At 35.4% G+C, this 17,352-nt stretch overlaps 1 protein-coding gene across 1 annotated transcript in view; it reads right to left on the bottom strand.

Annotated features, from left to right (window-relative positions):
- LOC102603779 (uncharacterized) overlaps positions 1-14,283 on the bottom strand; it is a 30,815-nt gene extending 16,532 nt beyond the window's left edge. Inside the window, exons 1-10 of the mRNA XM_006359115.2 lie at positions 13,916-14,283; positions 11,933-12,013; positions 9,174-9,311; positions 6,190-6,300; positions 5,892-5,942; positions 5,663-5,763; positions 2,368-2,461; positions 619-750; positions 115-375; positions 5-14 (exon numbers count right to left, since the gene is read on the bottom strand). Coding sequence (XP_006359177.1) covers positions 5-14; positions 115-375; positions 619-750; positions 2,368-2,461; positions 5,663-5,763; positions 5,892-5,942; positions 6,190-6,300; positions 9,174-9,311; positions 11,933-12,013; positions 13,916-14,080 — 1,144 coding nt within the window. The 5' untranslated portion in view covers positions 14,081-14,283. The remainder of the gene's footprint in view (positions 1-4; positions 15-114; positions 376-618; positions 751-2,367; positions 2,462-5,662; positions 5,764-5,891; positions 5,943-6,189; positions 6,301-9,173; positions 9,312-11,932; positions 12,014-13,915) is intronic.
- Positions 14,284-17,352: the final 3,069 nt, after the last annotated feature.

Raw genomic sequence — 17,352 nt, 5'->3', positions numbered from 1 at the left:
CTGCAGAGCAGGGGCTGTTAAAAATGAAATGTTGAATGTCAAAAGAAGCATCAAATATTAGTACACATGAATATGGTGGTTTATCTGTAGCAGAAAGCTTTGGTTGTGATTGACCTGGGATACACAAGCATACAGAACATGTAAAATCCCTTCTTCCACTAGGCCAATATCTAAGACATTACTGAAAATGGAGTCCCATGTATATTCTGGTATCTTAAATTCATCTCCAAATAAATCTGAGTAATCAGCAAAAGGAGGGGTGGAAGGCTCAGATTGTGATCCTTCATCAGGCACTGAAGTTGTAATTTCACTACAAGAATGTGAAGCGTCTGGCGGCTTTATAGGCTCAAGAAACTTCCACAGAATCCAAGAGGCCTAGATATAAGACAAGAACTGAAATTAATATAAAAGCAAAGGTTACTTTTATTCTCAAGAAACTTCAAATCACACAGTTTTGAACTCTCAACATTTTGGAAACAAAAAATGGAAGAGGCACAAGTAAATATTTGTATCTAGTTAAATCTTTCTTTATTTTCTTTCTGTTACGTCTTCTAATTACTCAGAGGAAAAAGCGAAAGACAAGCTTTTTTTAATAGGGAGAAAGAGTAAGTGTATTACCACTCTGCAAATATTTCCCAGGTTAGAATCCTTGTAAGCTTTCCTCAGTAAAATGAAGATGGCATCTGGACGAAAAGCTAAGTAACAAGATGTAGGAAAAATCAGGGTAGACATGTTGCGTGATCTCCTAGGCTGCCATGATAAAAACATACAATTAGCCAGCAGCCATGCCATATAATTAAGAAACGTAACCACCTTAGTGACAAGTGTGCCTAAATCCTTCTACATGGCAGTAACACTTTCTTTCCACAATGAGCCAAAAAAGTAATATATGAAATAATAGAGAACATTTAAAGATCCTCGTCAACCCAAAAAACATGCAAGAAAATATATGAAATAAAGCATAAAATAAATTCCTAAGCTGAGCCTGCAGAATCACAAAGGCTGGCAAAGCTCTTTTCTAAATAGAGGTTAAGAAGTTCAGAAATAAAAATAAAAAATGACTCATAAAAATAAGATTGACCCGCGCATGATACAAAGTTGCAACCCTGTATACATCAAGTGTTGAGCCAGAAAGTGGAGTAAGCATAAATACGAAGGAAAACCTCCCCAAACTCCAAAGGATGCAATACGTCTAGATTAGGTCAAACTTCCCCCTCCCACATGTATAAGAGGCATTTGCACGTACAGGAAATAAACATTACAAGGATATAAGGGCCATCGATACAGTATACACATATACACTAGACAGGAAAGGTGAATCATGTCAGAATTTTGAGGCCATCCAAATCTCTTCTGCCTTTCTACATAACTGCCATTGACAATTAGGAAGTCTAGCTAAGCACTCCACTCCAGGAGAAAGAGGGGTTACCATGTTTTGGCAAATGAGAAGGAACACATGAAAAATCTCCTTCTTGTGTTCGTTAAACCAACTATATGAAGATACTTCTTTTTGCCCAATGTGCTTAATGGGAATTGGTCAATTCTATTGTCAAGTTGTTAAAGTAAAGGTCCCTCTTGTTTTCTTATCTGTATAAAACTAGGCTAGAGATTAACAATCAGTGTAGTTTTAAAGAAGCAACAGATAATCCGTATCCCAAGAAACTGGATAGCAATTTTACTCCCTCAGTCCACTACTACTTGTCCACTATACTAAAAATAGATGTCTACTGTCCAATTTTAAAATTCAAGAGATAATTCATCACTTAGTTTCAAATTTACCCTTATTATAACAATAGTCATTTCCCAAAGCATTTAATTTATTATATTCGAAGGGTGATATAATAAACTCTTCCTTTTTAGTTAGGAGTAAGCTCTGCGTATGCACTATCCTCCCCAAACCACACTAGTGGGATTACACAGGGCATGTTGGTTGTTGTTGTTGTAAAGGGTGATATAGTAAAATTTTCATTTTATTTATTGCTCCTTAAGTCAAAATTGGACAAATAAAAAATGGATGGAGGGAGTAACTTCAAAATGTTCATTGTACCTTTTTTTGTTTTTTAGACAAAAGCTACTGTTGTATTCCTCAGCATTAATGAATGCTGGCCACCTCCAAAAATTGTTAAATGTTCACTGTACTGTTAATGAGATGATTTATAGCCACAAAATATCTAACTTATTTAAGACCACAAGTTTCAAAAGTCTTCTTTTGTTTCTTAAATTCAATCCACAGTCAATCACCATCACAGAATCTGGACGGAGGGAATATTATTTTTCCTTTCAGAGGAGACAGTTATTAGTTTTTATGAGGTAAAAATTCACAAACTGAATGACAAGAAAAGCAGAGGAGCAGTACCCTATGCGTACCTCAAAATTCGATGATACAGTCAAAGCTATTACAGGTTGACTGTTTCTTGAAGCTTCAGATTCCGAAACATTGCCTACTGACCTGGCTGTTTCCCTGCTTAAGCAGGAAAATAATAGTGAACGAATAAATTTTTTGAGAGAAGGTTAACTAATAGTGAACGAATAAATTCGTACTCAAGGAATGAAGCATGTACAATACTCACATCTAATACAAGAGACATGAATATTCTTTAACTGGAATCAAGGTTGGGAACCATCTCGAAGAGGCTCAATAATAAAATTACCAACAGCCGATGGTACCCGAAAGATGTGGGTAATCCACAATAGAGAATTTTACCCAAATGAATAAACGATCCCCTTTCAATGATTAGTAACAGCAATATAGAAGTTACACAGGGTTCATAAGTTAACTTCAGACAAGATAATATCTATAGAAGGGGTCGGCGAGGTTAAGGCTTCATTCACATGCTTCTGTCACAAAATGACCTTATATCAGTTTTATTCTCCGTTTTATTTTATTTTTGAAAGTGGTAAAATTGTTTTTCTCAGCATCAAGGGTATGCTGGCTACCTCCAAAAAGAGTAGCAATTACAGACTTCCTATCAAATCTATAATCTGATCTATATATTCTATACAAAGTTTTTACACCAAAAAGTAAAGATACAAATACAGTTCCATTTAATCTGTAAACATCTTCCATTTAACACCCCCCCCCCCATATTGACCACCACATACATGATGGTATTAACCTTATCTCTTTGGGCTTCAACTGTCTCCCCCTCCTAATCCAATAGCTCAAGAGATCAGATGTATGTTCCGGCATTGTCCAGCTCATGCTTGTAATGTTGATGAACAGATTCCATAGTTGAGCAGTGAACTTGCAGTGTAAAAAAAGGTGCTTATTTGTTTCCCCTGTCATGTTACAGGGGAAACACCTAGGAACCAATTGCCTGCCCTTCATCTGTAGGACTTCTTGTGTTAGGCATGCTCTCTTTATCACCAGCCCAGTGAAACACTTCACTTTTGTTGGGATGTCACTCTTCCAGAAATAGTTCCAATGATATTTTGACCCCAGCCAGCACCTGCAAGCCTCTTTTGTATGCATTACTGACTGAAAAAACTCCACCCAATGCTATGCTTCCACAAGACATTGTATGTGATTGTTGTTATGATGTTCACTCCACCTAGTTTTCCTAGTAAAGCTGCCACCCTCTAGACCTACCAGTCATTTAATAATCTTCTAAATGATATTGTTTCATCCCTGTTCTGTCAAGCAATCACACACTCTAGCATCAAGATTTTCACAAATTAGTAATAGGTTTGGGAAAAGGTCTCTGAGAGAGGTTTGATCTATACAGCCATCCTTCCAAAATCTAGTTCAGTTACCATTCCCACCTTGATAATATATTCTCTTCCATCTGTGGCCACAAGTTCTGATTGTTCTCCACACACACACCATATGGTTCAGTGGCATTTTCTATACACCAGGGACTCAGCTCATCATATTTTGCTATTATAACCTCCTTCCAAGGAGCTACCCCCTTCCCCAGTGTATCTCCACAGCCACTTCATCGGCAGGCTCTCATTTTGTAATCTCAGTCAGGTTTCTGATCTCCAGACCCCTTTGCCTTTGCTGAGAATTACAATCTTCCAATTCATCAAGTTGTAACCTTTCCCTTCCTTATTTCCTTGTCATAAGAAATACCTCCTAAGTTTGTCCGATTTTTTCACCACTTCTGTTGGGATTGGGAATAAGGACATCACATAAGTAAGCAGAGAAATGTAGTACAAAATTGATGAGGATCAATCTTCCACCTAGAGACAGGTATTGTACCTTCCATCTAGTTAGCTTCTTTTCAGTTTTCTGTAGAATACCATTCAATATTTCCATTGCCTTATGTTTGTTGCCCAAAGGCATCCCCAAGTAGGTGGTAGGAATTTGATAAACTCTGCATCCCAATATGCCTACCAGTTCCTGAATCTGGGGAAACTTTATTTAAAGGGAAACGACTGTCTTTCCCCAATTTACTCTCAGCCCTGAAACAGCTTCAAACAAAAGCAGGATAACTCTTAACTAAGTTAATATGTTCTACTATAGTCTCACATAAGATGATAGTGTCATCTACACAAAGCATGTGATCGACTTCTTTTTCTTCCTCCAACTCTTTCTCCAGCGAAAACCTCTGATCCACCTTATTTGTGATGCAATCCTCATCATACTGTCAAAACATTCCATTGCCAAGATGAACAGAAAAGTGGAGAGGGGATCACCCTGTCTCAACCCCCTTTCTGATGCAAAAAAAGAAAACCACAAGTTCTCCTAACCTGACTTGTTTTTATACAGAACTCAATCCACTTCAACCATCTACTACCAAATCTCATCTGACTGAGAGTGTTCGGAAGGAAGGGCCAATTCACATGGTCATAAACTTTCTGACCATCCAGTTTGCACATTATGACAGGAGTTCCCCCTTCCAATCCTGAGTCTATGCATTCGCCGACTAGGAGTGTTGCATCCATGATTTGGATTCCCTTTACAAATGTCATTTGATGCTTTTTGATCAATTTCTTCACAACCTTTTTAACCTTTCTGCCATCAGTCTAGTAATGATCTTGTAAACCTCCCCCTACCAAGTTGATTGGTCTGAAGTTCTTCAATTCTGAAGCTTCTGGCTACTTTGGGATAAAGACAATAAAAGTTGCATTGCAGTTCTTCTAAGAAACCTGGTTGAAGTGAATAAACTAAATAGTATTAATGATATCTCTCTGGCCAGAATAAAGTAAATTAAGGCACTGAATCTTAATCTTCTGGCTGCTGCTCTTTTTGCATTTGAAAACATCTGGGATTTCTTTTCTTCGAGAGTGTCCACCCCACACAAGTTGGGATGTAACTCCTTTAACTTTACTTTTAGCATTTTCAGCTTCTCAGCCAAAATGTAACCTGGTCTGCCATTCACACAAAAAGACTCCCACCATTCTTTAACTTTCTCTTTAAAACCCTCCACTTCTAACCACCGTGCTTCAAATTTAGAGTAGGACTTCTTCCACTCTTCAGATAACAGGATTGTGGTCAGAAGCTATTCTGGGAAGACAACTCTGTTTGATGAGAGTAAAATCCCCCCCCCCCCCCCACTCTGCACAGTGGAAAATATGTCAATCCTAGAAGCACAAAGATTCCATTGTCACTGTGCAGAAGATAGCTAATAATCAAGTAACATCTTTGATAAAATCCAATACAGACAAAATTGTGGACCTATTAGAGAAATACCTGGTACAAGAAATCAGGGATACCAACCTTTCCTTTACAATTTGAAGAATTGGGTAAAGGGGACCAGCAAGCATTGCAAGAAAACGTGTAGCATATTCTGCAGCATCTGAAAAGCTGTTAAGATCAGCCTGCACGAATATAACAGAATTCTCAACAGAACCACGTAATCCCCCAAAACAGCACTACCAGCTCGCCCATTTCATGTTTCAGAATAACATAGATACTCTTATTTCTACACTTCAATTTAAAGAAATACCTCTAGTTGGGGAAGGAACACTCCCAGCCGGTTTGTGATATCTTGAAGCAGCTATAAAACCATAGATTAGACAAGAGCTGAAAGATTTACAAACACACTTGCATACATCTAAAACAAGCAATATATCACTGCTTATTAAGACAGCAATCCAATAAGTTTTATCCTTAACAAAAAGGAAAAGACTTAAGGAATGATGTGCCACAGCACATTTATCTGACCATGACAACGTAGAAGGCTCACATATGCATCTTACAATTAATGTGTGCAACAGAAGTTCAGCAGTAGCAGTATCTTCTACCTGAAGATGCATATCATTATCGTCCTGCTTGCTTGATATTATGTGGGGTAGCAAGTAGTTGACGATCGGTTGAAACTCTGGTTCAAGACCAGTAACTGTAATACCAATCAACTGCACAGCAGAAAAGAGGGAATAAGTGATGACATTAGAACTCCAAACTTAACTAGTACCAGCAAACAACCAACAAATTAGGGAAAAAATCAAGAAAGCAGAAGTTGAGCCCAGCTCTTTGCAACAATATCTTAGTTTCCATTGTTTCTTTGTGCCGCATCTAAGGTGGACAGTAGAATGGATTATAAAGTGATATTTATCTTTTTCTTCTACCTGATTCTATCGAAGCTATAAATGTAATCTGTGTCTGACCTAGTTGAAGAAAGGATAGCAGAGCTACTAATGAAAGAAAACAAAGAAATGGAACTTTGAATAAAGTTCAGATAGCTGGGGGTACGATTTCCATAATAGAGTCAAAATAAATTGTTCATAAATAGCAGCCCAATTTGTTCTTTTCTTCTATTTCCTTCTGAGTTTCCCTTTTTCTCAATCAGCTCTTTGTTGGAGCATAAATGAGCATATCCTTCTTTAACAGTGAAAGCTCCATCCATAGAATCCCCACCACCATCCCTAGAGAAAGCTATCTTTAATTTGAAGGTTAACAGCAATCCCAACCAGTTAGCAGATATATCCCAGTAGTTCAAGTCATCTTCCAACCTTGAAAGTTTCTTCTGAAGAGCAGGTCCCAAGTGTACTGATGCCAATTCTGAAACAGGAGAGTTTTGAGGGTGTAACGATGAATTTTGTACAATTAAGGAGTAGTCTCTTATCCCTTATTTACTTTTGGTGCACCCATGAAGTCCCTTGTAGTGTAGAAGATCGGATGTCTTTCATACAAAACCATCTTCTTTTGTAAATTTTCTACCTTTTGGTATACCTCTTGACTCTTGTATACAGGCTCTGCCTTTATGTTTTTAAAGAAATTATTTTCCATATATAAAAATAAGACTCTTGATTGCTAGCCATTTTGTATAAGTTTGAAAATTCATGTTTCAAAGCCACAGGGCCCAGCCACTTGTCCTTCCAGAAAAAAAAGTTGAGCCATTCCCCAACCTGACTTTGAGTTGAGCTATAAGTCCCACAAAGTTTTGAAATATGCTTCCAAGGACCTGTCCCATGAGGTGAGTTTCTTTGCTTTGAACACAAGTTATTCTTCTCCCTCTATTTTGCAGTTACTACATCTTTCCACAGCTTTGTATTCTCCATATTGTATCACTAGTGTCATTTCATTAGCATGTTCTTGTTTCTTTGGCAAGTGAAAAAAAGGGACATGAAATATGTTTGGAATACTGTCCAACACACTATTTATCAATATTGACCTGACCCCCAAAAGAAAGGTATTGTATCTGTCAGGAAGATAATCAATTACTCCTTGCCAAATTACATGAGACTTTTATTTTGCACCATAAGGTAGGTCAAGATATGAAGTATGGAAGGATACCACATTTCAGCACATCAACCCAGCAAACTCAAATTTAGGGACTGCGTTTACTGGGGAAAAAAAGGTTTTCAGCATGTTCATGAGCAATCCTAATATAGCTTCAAAGATAATTACAGTGAGGTTCATGTACATTACTTGGGATCTTTCAGCTCCATAGACAATAAGAGTGTCATCTGTATATAGCAAATGACATACAGTTATAGAGTTCCCACTTCCTTTTTCCCACCTTAAAACTCTCCCGTCAGTGAAATTGAGTTGCTTTATGAAGAATTTTATTGAGACCTTCCATAGCTAAAATAAAAAGGAACGGGGGATCTCCCTGCCTGAGACCTTTCTGGGGAAAGAAAAAACTAGTTGGTCCTCCATTAATCAAAATTCAGTACTTAACAGTGGCGATACAGAACTTGATCCACCTAATCCAGACTTCCCCAAACCCCATTCTTCTGAACATTGCTAAAAGATATGACCTTACTGGTCAGAGGCTTTCTCGATGTCAAGCTTGAAAATAAGGCCAGGCTGTCCAGATTTCAACTTCCAACCACTTCAATGCCCATTCTGGAAGTGGTTATGGAGAGATGGAGTTTTGGAGGGCATAATGGAAACCCTAAATATGTGACAAATTTTGATTCGATAAAAGGGGTGACTAATTAGATTCTACAGAACCAATTTATGGAGGATTCTTATGAAGTTCCTGGGTTAGTTTCCCCAATTATCAAGTTCAACGTGAACAACAGGACTCCTTTTTGGGATCACTAGAGGTGTGAAAAGATTGTTTTGAAAGTAATGCTTACTAGCTTTCTATTTCTTATGACCGATAATTCCGTTTGCGTCTATGTGCCAAACCCTTAACACCAACTGCTGCTAAACCCTTCTTCGCTTAAATACCAGGCTTAGTTGGCATAGTTTAGAGCACAAACTTGTGACCTAAATCGCAAGTCCCTCCACCTTTACCACTTGAACCAAGACTTGTGGGCCAAACTTCCCATATTACTATCATAGGAAGCATTGGTTGCAAACATGACCGGCAGACAGGAAGCAATTTAAGCTGGGATTTAATCTTCAGCCAGAATTTCGATAACTGAGGGGGGAACAGCGAAACACCTACTGTCTGCTACTTATGACATTAAAACTGGGAAACGGGAAATTTTACAAAGTCTAAGAATTCACCCGAAAGATGTTCTGCTACTACAAATATGAATATTTGTTGTCTTAATGAACACGGAATATACAAAAATCTTTAAATTACAATCAAATTAATGTAGAACATAAATCCAATAAGACCGGTCTTAATAAAATGAACACGGATTATCTTACATATTTTAGTGAGTAATAAATGACCAGGTGACTTTAAGCTCTTAAACTTTTGGAACATGAGTAAGAATTTGGATGGTTACATTTATATAAACTGTCACTGAAGAACAAAAAGGGAATTGGAGGAGTCCAACAAAGCAAAGCATTATCAAACTCAAGACAAGCTCCAAAAGTAATTCACCTGTACAAAGAAAATTGCTATAGGGCTCCCTCGCAAGCAAGATATTCGAACATAACGGCATGGAGTATAGTTCATAGGGTACATCATGTCCCGTCGAGGGGCTTCACAACGTGGGCGAACTTTTGGAAATGTCTCTGGCTATGAAGAACACACAAGCAGATAATCAAGAAAACAGGCACAGTTAATCAAGTCCTCATGAGGAAAATCTGAAAGTTTTACAGCCATTGAAGTAAATTGCTGCTAGAAAATAAGAAAACAAATAGGCTACTAATAATCAACAAAAGAAGAAAAGAATAATAATATTTATGAAAAACTTGATAAAAATATCCAACAAAGAGCAGAAAAGAAAATAAGAAACGAAGGACATAATTGTTGTATTCTCCAGTTCACAAATCTTAATTAGAGAGTAAAAAAGCAAGCAAAGCATTATTTTACTAGAGGTAAAGTAATTTCCGAATGTTCTTCATGCACTAAGCTCCAACTTACAATCAAGGAGTTAAAAACTAATAGAACCTCCATAAAATTGAGAAGTCCCTGAGCGTGTGTAGGGTTCGAATCCGTGACGTGTGTTACCAACACATCACAAAATGTGATCTTACCACCAAACCAAATCCCCGGGAGCGAACCCTGATACTTATTTACGTGACAACTTGATACATCATCAAGGAAATAAATTGGTTAGTAATACATTGTTAAAAGCTTAAGTACATATCATAATAGTCTTAATAAATTTGGGTAATAGGGGAAACACCAGACCATAGTGTAAAGGAATTTAAATGTATTGGGCCTGGATACTTCTAGAAGCTACAGAGAGCATTATTAAATGCTTTTTATTACAACCGAAAAATCCATGAGGGTCAGTGGCACACGGTTCAAAAATCGGTGGATAATGGGTCCACTGCTCTACCCTTCCCGCTTAGATAACACGCTTCTGTCTGCAGCAGGATTCGAACCCATGACAAGTGCCTAGCCCACACATCATTTGTTGTACTCATATCACTAGACTTAACCCTTGGGAGTACATATTATATTTATTGTAGATGTCAAACATTTCGGTACATCTCAAAATATAAAAAAAAATCACATTTTTCCAAAGGAGATACTTCAAGGAAGCCATTGAAGGTTTTTAAGTAAAGAGTTATTATTATTACTCATGGGTTTTATTGGACCATAAACCATCCTTCAGCAAAAACCATCAAGCACCTACCTCCACAAGAACCACTCTCTCCCCCATGGTGCAACCTTACGAGTACTCAATCCTTTTAGTCTAGTTCCCTTGTGCACCAACAAAAGGAGGACACAATAGTTTTCCCTCAATACAGGATACTAAATTAACTTAAGTTAGTAAAAAGGGAATCTTTCTTAGTTTAGTGATCTTTAGTCTTGATAGGTTTACCATGGATAACATTAATTGTTTTCGTTTGTCTTTTTCCTTTATTATTGATCATTCAATTCGATTTCTTATAGAAATAAAAGAGTGTGATGACTACTGTTTTAGATTACTACACGTTTTCTTAACATAGATGTATATGCAGAAAGACAAAGGGGTTCTATCCTTATCACTCATATACTCTTCAAACAAAAGAAAAAAATGAAAAGTTTCTCCTTCACACTTCAATTTTTCCATGAAGAAATCAGTTGAATCTTTTGAAATTTAATCTCGCCAATTACTATATTCTTCCATTATCAAGTTTAGACTTGTGTCATGTCGGATAAATGCCAAAAAATATTCAGCGGAAACTAGATCCCACGTAAAATATGAGTGTGTTACTGCAAATTCGATTGTAGTTTGGAGTCATTTTAGCCATTTACAAAAAAGGCCTTGAAATTCATTTTTCATCTTTGAAATCAAAGAAAAGAACAAGATAATTGTTTAAAGTCATTTGCTATTTTTCAATAATTTATTCTACTTTTATACATTTTTTATATATAGTGACTGACAGCTTGACATGATGCACATGTGCAACGCACGGACTCTAAACTAGTTTAGTAAAACAAGGCAAGGTACTTTTGGGCCTCATCACAATACTTGTAACTTGAACAATTTTGGTAGGAGTCTGGAAGCAGCCACTTGGTGGAAACATCTTCCTTATTTAACCCTTACCTTTTTAATCATAAACACTGCTTATATAAACTAGATCTTTTTTCTGATAAACCCAAAAAACCCTCCAATAGATCTTCTGGGATATGGTTTCCTTCAGAGAGGACGGTGACTATAATTAGTCATTCTGCAAACCACCTTCCACCCTCCCCAATCCCATCCTGGCTGATAAACAAAAATAAACACAAGAAAAACTAACAGTGTTACAAATTCGCCTCTATGTGGAATGAGGCATAGCATATCAAGGGTTAAGGATGCCAAAAAGGTCAGTAACCACTGAGCTTCTCAGAAAAGATAAGTAGTCTTCTTTGGAAACCCGCAGACTCAGCAACAGTAACCTGATATTAAGGATATCATTTAAACCAGAAATTGAACTCCTTTATTGTAAACCCATCCATTGTAGCAACCAATTGTAGAAGGTTTGTGATTAATAAACTTACTTTTTTGATTTCAACAGGAGGTTGGTGATTAAAATGTTGTAAATAGATAGTGATTGAAGCCCTTTTACATTAGACATATACAAGAATTTAATGGGAGTAATATAATGTCAATCATAGGGATTCCAAACTTCAAGCGCTTCCTATTGCACATAAATGTGAAACAAGAAACAAAAACTTCAATCATACAATCATTGATGCAAAATATCTTTACGCCTAACCTTGTAACGCAAGCCAGCTGAAATTTCCCATTCCAGCACAGACTTGTTGTAAATCCTAATATGTGAAAGTAGGCAGGGTTCCTGTATTGATGAACAAAAGCACACCAACAATCAGTTAACTCCAAAAATTAGTTATCAATAGGAAAAGGAAATAGGCATAGGAATATATAATGACGGCCATCCTAGATAAATAATGCTTAGGAAAGCAACCTTCTGAAGCCAGTAGTTTAATCATATGTAGCAGGTAAAAACGAAATTATCTAAAACCTAACGATTAACCAGCAACACTGATCATTATCAGAGAAATATTCATTATTAATTGGTGCATTTTCTCAGTAAAAAAAGAATTATTTTGAGCTTTAGGCTTCTATTGATCAAGTATTACAAGGATGATCACGAAAACTAGTTTCCCCAATGAAAGGACTTCAATTGTATACTTGCCTTCCAGCCAAAGACAGCAAATAACTGAAGAGGTGTGGTTCCATCATTTCTTAATCTACTTGTCTGTTCCATCCAAAGACAGAAAATAAACTAAAGAGGTGTCGTTCCACCGCTTCTTCTCTTCAAAACCAAATCCCCGAGACAAAATAAGGTCTTTGTAGATCAGGGCTTTGCCCGAAAGAAGCATTTGAAGAAATATAAGAACAGCATGCTGCAATGCAAGTCACGTAGCAGCAGTGGCCAAGGTAAGCTTATTAGCTATGGGTTCAACCGAACCCATCACTTTTAACACGGAACATGAATATATATGTGGAAAGCCACTAAGACAAAATGAATCTCATGGAGAGTAAATGAAGCAAAACCCCAGCTTCCACTTAAGCCATTAGGAGGCAAATTTTTAACTCGAACACAAACCACCACATGACCTAAGATGAAACAAACGCAATACAACTTAAGCCATTAGAAGCCAAATATTTCACTTGAAACCAAAATCCACCTCAAGACAAGCCAGCGAAGCAAACCTATAGTCAACTTGAGCCATTAGAAGGCAAAATTCTCACTTGAACCCGAATTCACCACATGACAAGCAAATGAAGCAAACTCAATTCATCTTAAGCTATTCAAAGCCACTTTTTTTCACTTAAACGCAAAATCCACCACATGAAAAGAAAATGAAGCAAATCCATTTCAACATAAGCTATTAGGAGTCAATTTCTAATGGAACCCTGATATAACCCTTTTGTAATGATTTCCCTTTTAGGAAGAAGATCAATTAGTTAGGCAGTTAGTTGTTAATAGCTGTTAAAGTCAGGCATGTGACCTGCACGTAACCCCAAAAGTTGTTAGGAGTTCGCTATAACTAACTCCCAGAAATCCCATGTTCCCTTCCTGCACTTCTCTTATTAAATAGGGATAGATTCATCCATTGTAAGAATCTGGAAGTTAAATCAAGATCAATACAATATTTTCTCTCTCTTTCTCAACTTTGGCTCATATGAGCTTTGAGGAGATGTTCAAGAGCAATTCTCTTCAATTTGTTCTTTAGGCAGCTCTTATCTCTTTCTAAATTTGAATCCGAATTTCAGTAGTGTATCAAACCCAAAATCCACCTCATGACAAGAAAATGAAGCAAACTAAAATTCAATTTAAGCAATCAGAAGCCTAAATTATCACTTGAACCCCAAACTCACCACATGACAAGCAAATGAAACATAACCCATTCAAATTAAGCTACTCGAAGCCAATTCTCACTTGAACCCAAAATTCACTTTATGACAAGTAAATGAAGCAAACCCATTCGACATTAGCTACTATAATCCAAATTTTACAATTGAACCAAGAATCCATCAAATGAAAGAAGAAGAAAAAAACCCAACTAAACACAAACTATTAGAACCAATTACACCTTTAACCCAAAATTCATCACATGGAAAGCAAATGACGCAACCCCAAATCAACTTAACCCATTAGAACCTAAAGTTACAACTAAACAATTAAAAAATACAAGAAATTGAATGAACTGGAAGTGCAAAAGATACATACATCTAATTCGAGTAAAATCCACTCTTTTGTATTGGTACCAGTGGACCAGTGATTTCTGAGGTCCGAGTCAAGTACATGGGAAGCCTTCTGTAAAGGTGATTCTCGAGACATACCCTTTACTTTAAAAGCTAAAGGCTTTACCCTCGGCTCTAACTCCACCTCCATTTTTTTGCTCCGCCGCAACTCGACTGTTAACTGCTTAGATACAGACGAACGGAGACTATGAATAGACTTGAAGTGTATCGAATTTTTCACTGAAAAATCTCTCTCAGTTGAGTAAATCCCAGTTATTTGGACATTGAAAGGACCTTTTTATAGGTTCTTCACTAATCCGGATGAACAAACGGGGCCCCGACTGGCTAAAGGGGATGAACTTTAATTGGGTTTTGGAATTTTCTTTTAACTTAATAATTTACTCCCTCCGTCCCATTTTATATGATGTACTTTGATTTGGCACAAACTTTAAGAAAAATGGAAAGACTTTTAAAACTTGTGGTCCAAAATGAATGATAGAAATTTGTGTGGTTGTAAATCATTTCATTAAGGGTAAAAAAGACATTTTATAGGCAAATTGTTACTTAAAATAGAAATGTGTCATTCTTTTTGGGACTGACTAAAAAGGAAAGTAAGTCATATAAATTGGGACAGAGGGAGTAGTTGAAAATTACTCCCTCCGCCCCATTTTATATGATGTACTTTGATTTGGCACAAACTTTAAGAAAAATGGAAAGACTTTTAAAACTTGTGGTCCAAAATGAATGATAGAAATTTGTGTGGTTGTAAATCATTTCATTAAGGGTAAAAAAGACATTTTATAGGCAAATTGTTACTTAAAATAGAAATGTGTCATTCTTTTTGGGACTGACTAAAAAGGAAAGTAAGTCATATAAATTGGGACAGAGGGAGTACCATTTATGGATTAAAAATTGGGAAAATTAAAGAAAATATTTATTGGGTCAAAAAAAAAATCCAAAATGACTCCAAGCTTATTAAAGATGAAATATTATTTATTTCAGAGTTATTCAAATTATACGATAATTTCAAAGTTTACAAAATAAGTAAAATCAAGAAATCAAACGGAAATATATATTGTTTACTTAAAGCTTATTAAAGATAAGGACATACAATATTTTTAGGACTATTATTATAAATAATTACTGAAAACTAATAATGTTATTATTATATTTACCTATGAAGACCACAATTATGATTTACGTATTTTTTTAGATAATTTGAGAAGTCACATTAAAAATATTGATTTTTTATGGGCTAATTCACATCACGTAGTTTATTTTTTTAGAATAATCTTTGTTGATATACCAAAAAAACAAAAAATAGAATAGAAAAATCACTTTGGGCTAAAAATGCGAGTAAAAATCATTGAAGGTAAATTAAGAGAAAGTAGATTGAGATGATTTGGTCATGTCCTATGCTAACCTATATATATACATCTGTTGTGGGTGTATAACTATAGTGTTAAAGAAGAGGATGAAACAAATCTAACAACATATTTTCATGCTCCAAAATAAATTGCAACAATAGATGGCACCAACATCCTACCAACTTGCATTGAGCGAACTATTATAACATATTACGTACCTCATTTCTTATGAATAAGTTCATCCCAGCCATATAAGTTGTATGTATATATCATGTATGAAGGATCCAAGAAGATTTATCAACCAATTCGATTGGTTAGATAAAATGCATTTATATCTTCTTCTTTTTTAAATCATATGATCGTTTGTCAAAATAAATTATTATTACACTTTTCATTTGTGAAAAAATCACACGTCTTATTAATTCACCTCTTTATAATTAGGTTAAAAACTCATTATTTAACTATAGAGCAAATCATCCACACATGATGCACGAGATCACATTTAAATATTGCTATCAAAATGTGAGTTGATGTTTAATCTACCTCAACGCCAATTCTTTTTATTATAATTAAGCTAAGAGTCACTCCAACCATTCCAAATAATTTTAACAACTTCAACCTACATAAACTAATTCAAATCTATTTTTTAATTAATTAAAAGTGTTTTACACTTGGATTAAATTTTTGAAATTTCACATCCTTCGTTTTAGGTGATACTTAAATTTCTGAAATTTCACATCCTTCGTTTTAGGTGATACCTAGGTGAATCACCAAAAAGAAATTATTTCTAACAACGGCGTTAATATACTTATTGAGCCATATAAGTTCACCATTTAAAATTTACAAACACGATTTATTATGACAGAGCTAATATTTTTTATTATGATGGCTCAAAATATTATTTTTTTAGCAAATCTTTATCCATAACCTTGTGGGTAGGACCTGAAAAACCTCTAACCTCCCTCCTCTTACCAACCACCCTTAAACATGCACAACTAAAATGATTACCTCTTCTTTGCTTTCAAGATTACCCCACAAGAAAACCCTTTTATCAATAAATAGATATATGCATCTACTCCCATGACTCAAAAATATAAACCCAAAAAAAGAAGAAAAGAAGAAGAAGGTTTATGGAGCAATCAAGTAAATGGATGATATTGATAGCAAGCACATGGATTCAAGCATTTACAGGGACGAATTTCGACTTCTCCTCTTATTCCTCTGATTTGAAATCTGTTCTTGGAATTTCACAAGTGCAGCTCAATTATCTGTCTATGGCTTCAGATTTTGGGAAAGCATTTGGGTGGTGTTCTGGGGTCTCTCTTACGTATTTCCCATTACGGGTTGTTCTTCTCATTGCTGCTTTCATGGGACTTGTTGGGTATGACCTTCAATGGCTTGTCATTCAGGGCATCTCCAATCCAATCCTCTATTTTACTCAACAAATATAGAGTTTTCTATTTTTTCAGACAATCAACTCCAATCCAATTCTCTATTTTACTCTCTAAAAAAGAATTTTTTTCTCTCTCCTCAATATTATATTATTATTTATTCAGACAACCAACTCCAACCCAATTCTCTATTTTACTCTCTAAAAATGAATTTTTTTCTCTCTCCTCAATATTATATTATTATTTGTATTCCATTCTTATTTTCTTATTTCATAATATAAATCATTTCTTCTTTTTTCAAATAATCACTCTATAATCTTTACGTAATACAAAATTTATTTATCAAATTTTTCATTAATATAAAATTATATTTTATTCTAAATTTCTGAATAACATAAATTGCAATAAATATTATATATAATACATATTAACGAACAATTCAAATAAAAATGAACTCATTGATGAAATATAATTGCATCATAAATATTGTATTATCGTAAAATTTATTTTAAATTTTACATAAATACTCAACTTTTAAGACTATTAGGTTACTCTCATGAATAGAGATGTGCATCGGTCGATTCGGTTTTATGTATTATCGGTTCGATTTATCAATTTGTGGTTTTTAAATATGTTAAACCAATAACCAAACCAATAATATATTT

Source organism: Solanum tuberosum, unplaced genomic scaffold (assembly GCF_000226075.1).
Source record: "Solanum tuberosum cultivar DM 1-3 516 R44 unplaced genomic scaffold, SolTub_3.0 scf00284, whole genome shotgun sequence".
NCBI lineage: Eukaryota > Viridiplantae > Streptophyta > Magnoliopsida > Solanales > Solanaceae > Solanum > Solanum tuberosum.
This window is presented reverse-complemented; position numbering and strand designations above follow the sequence as displayed.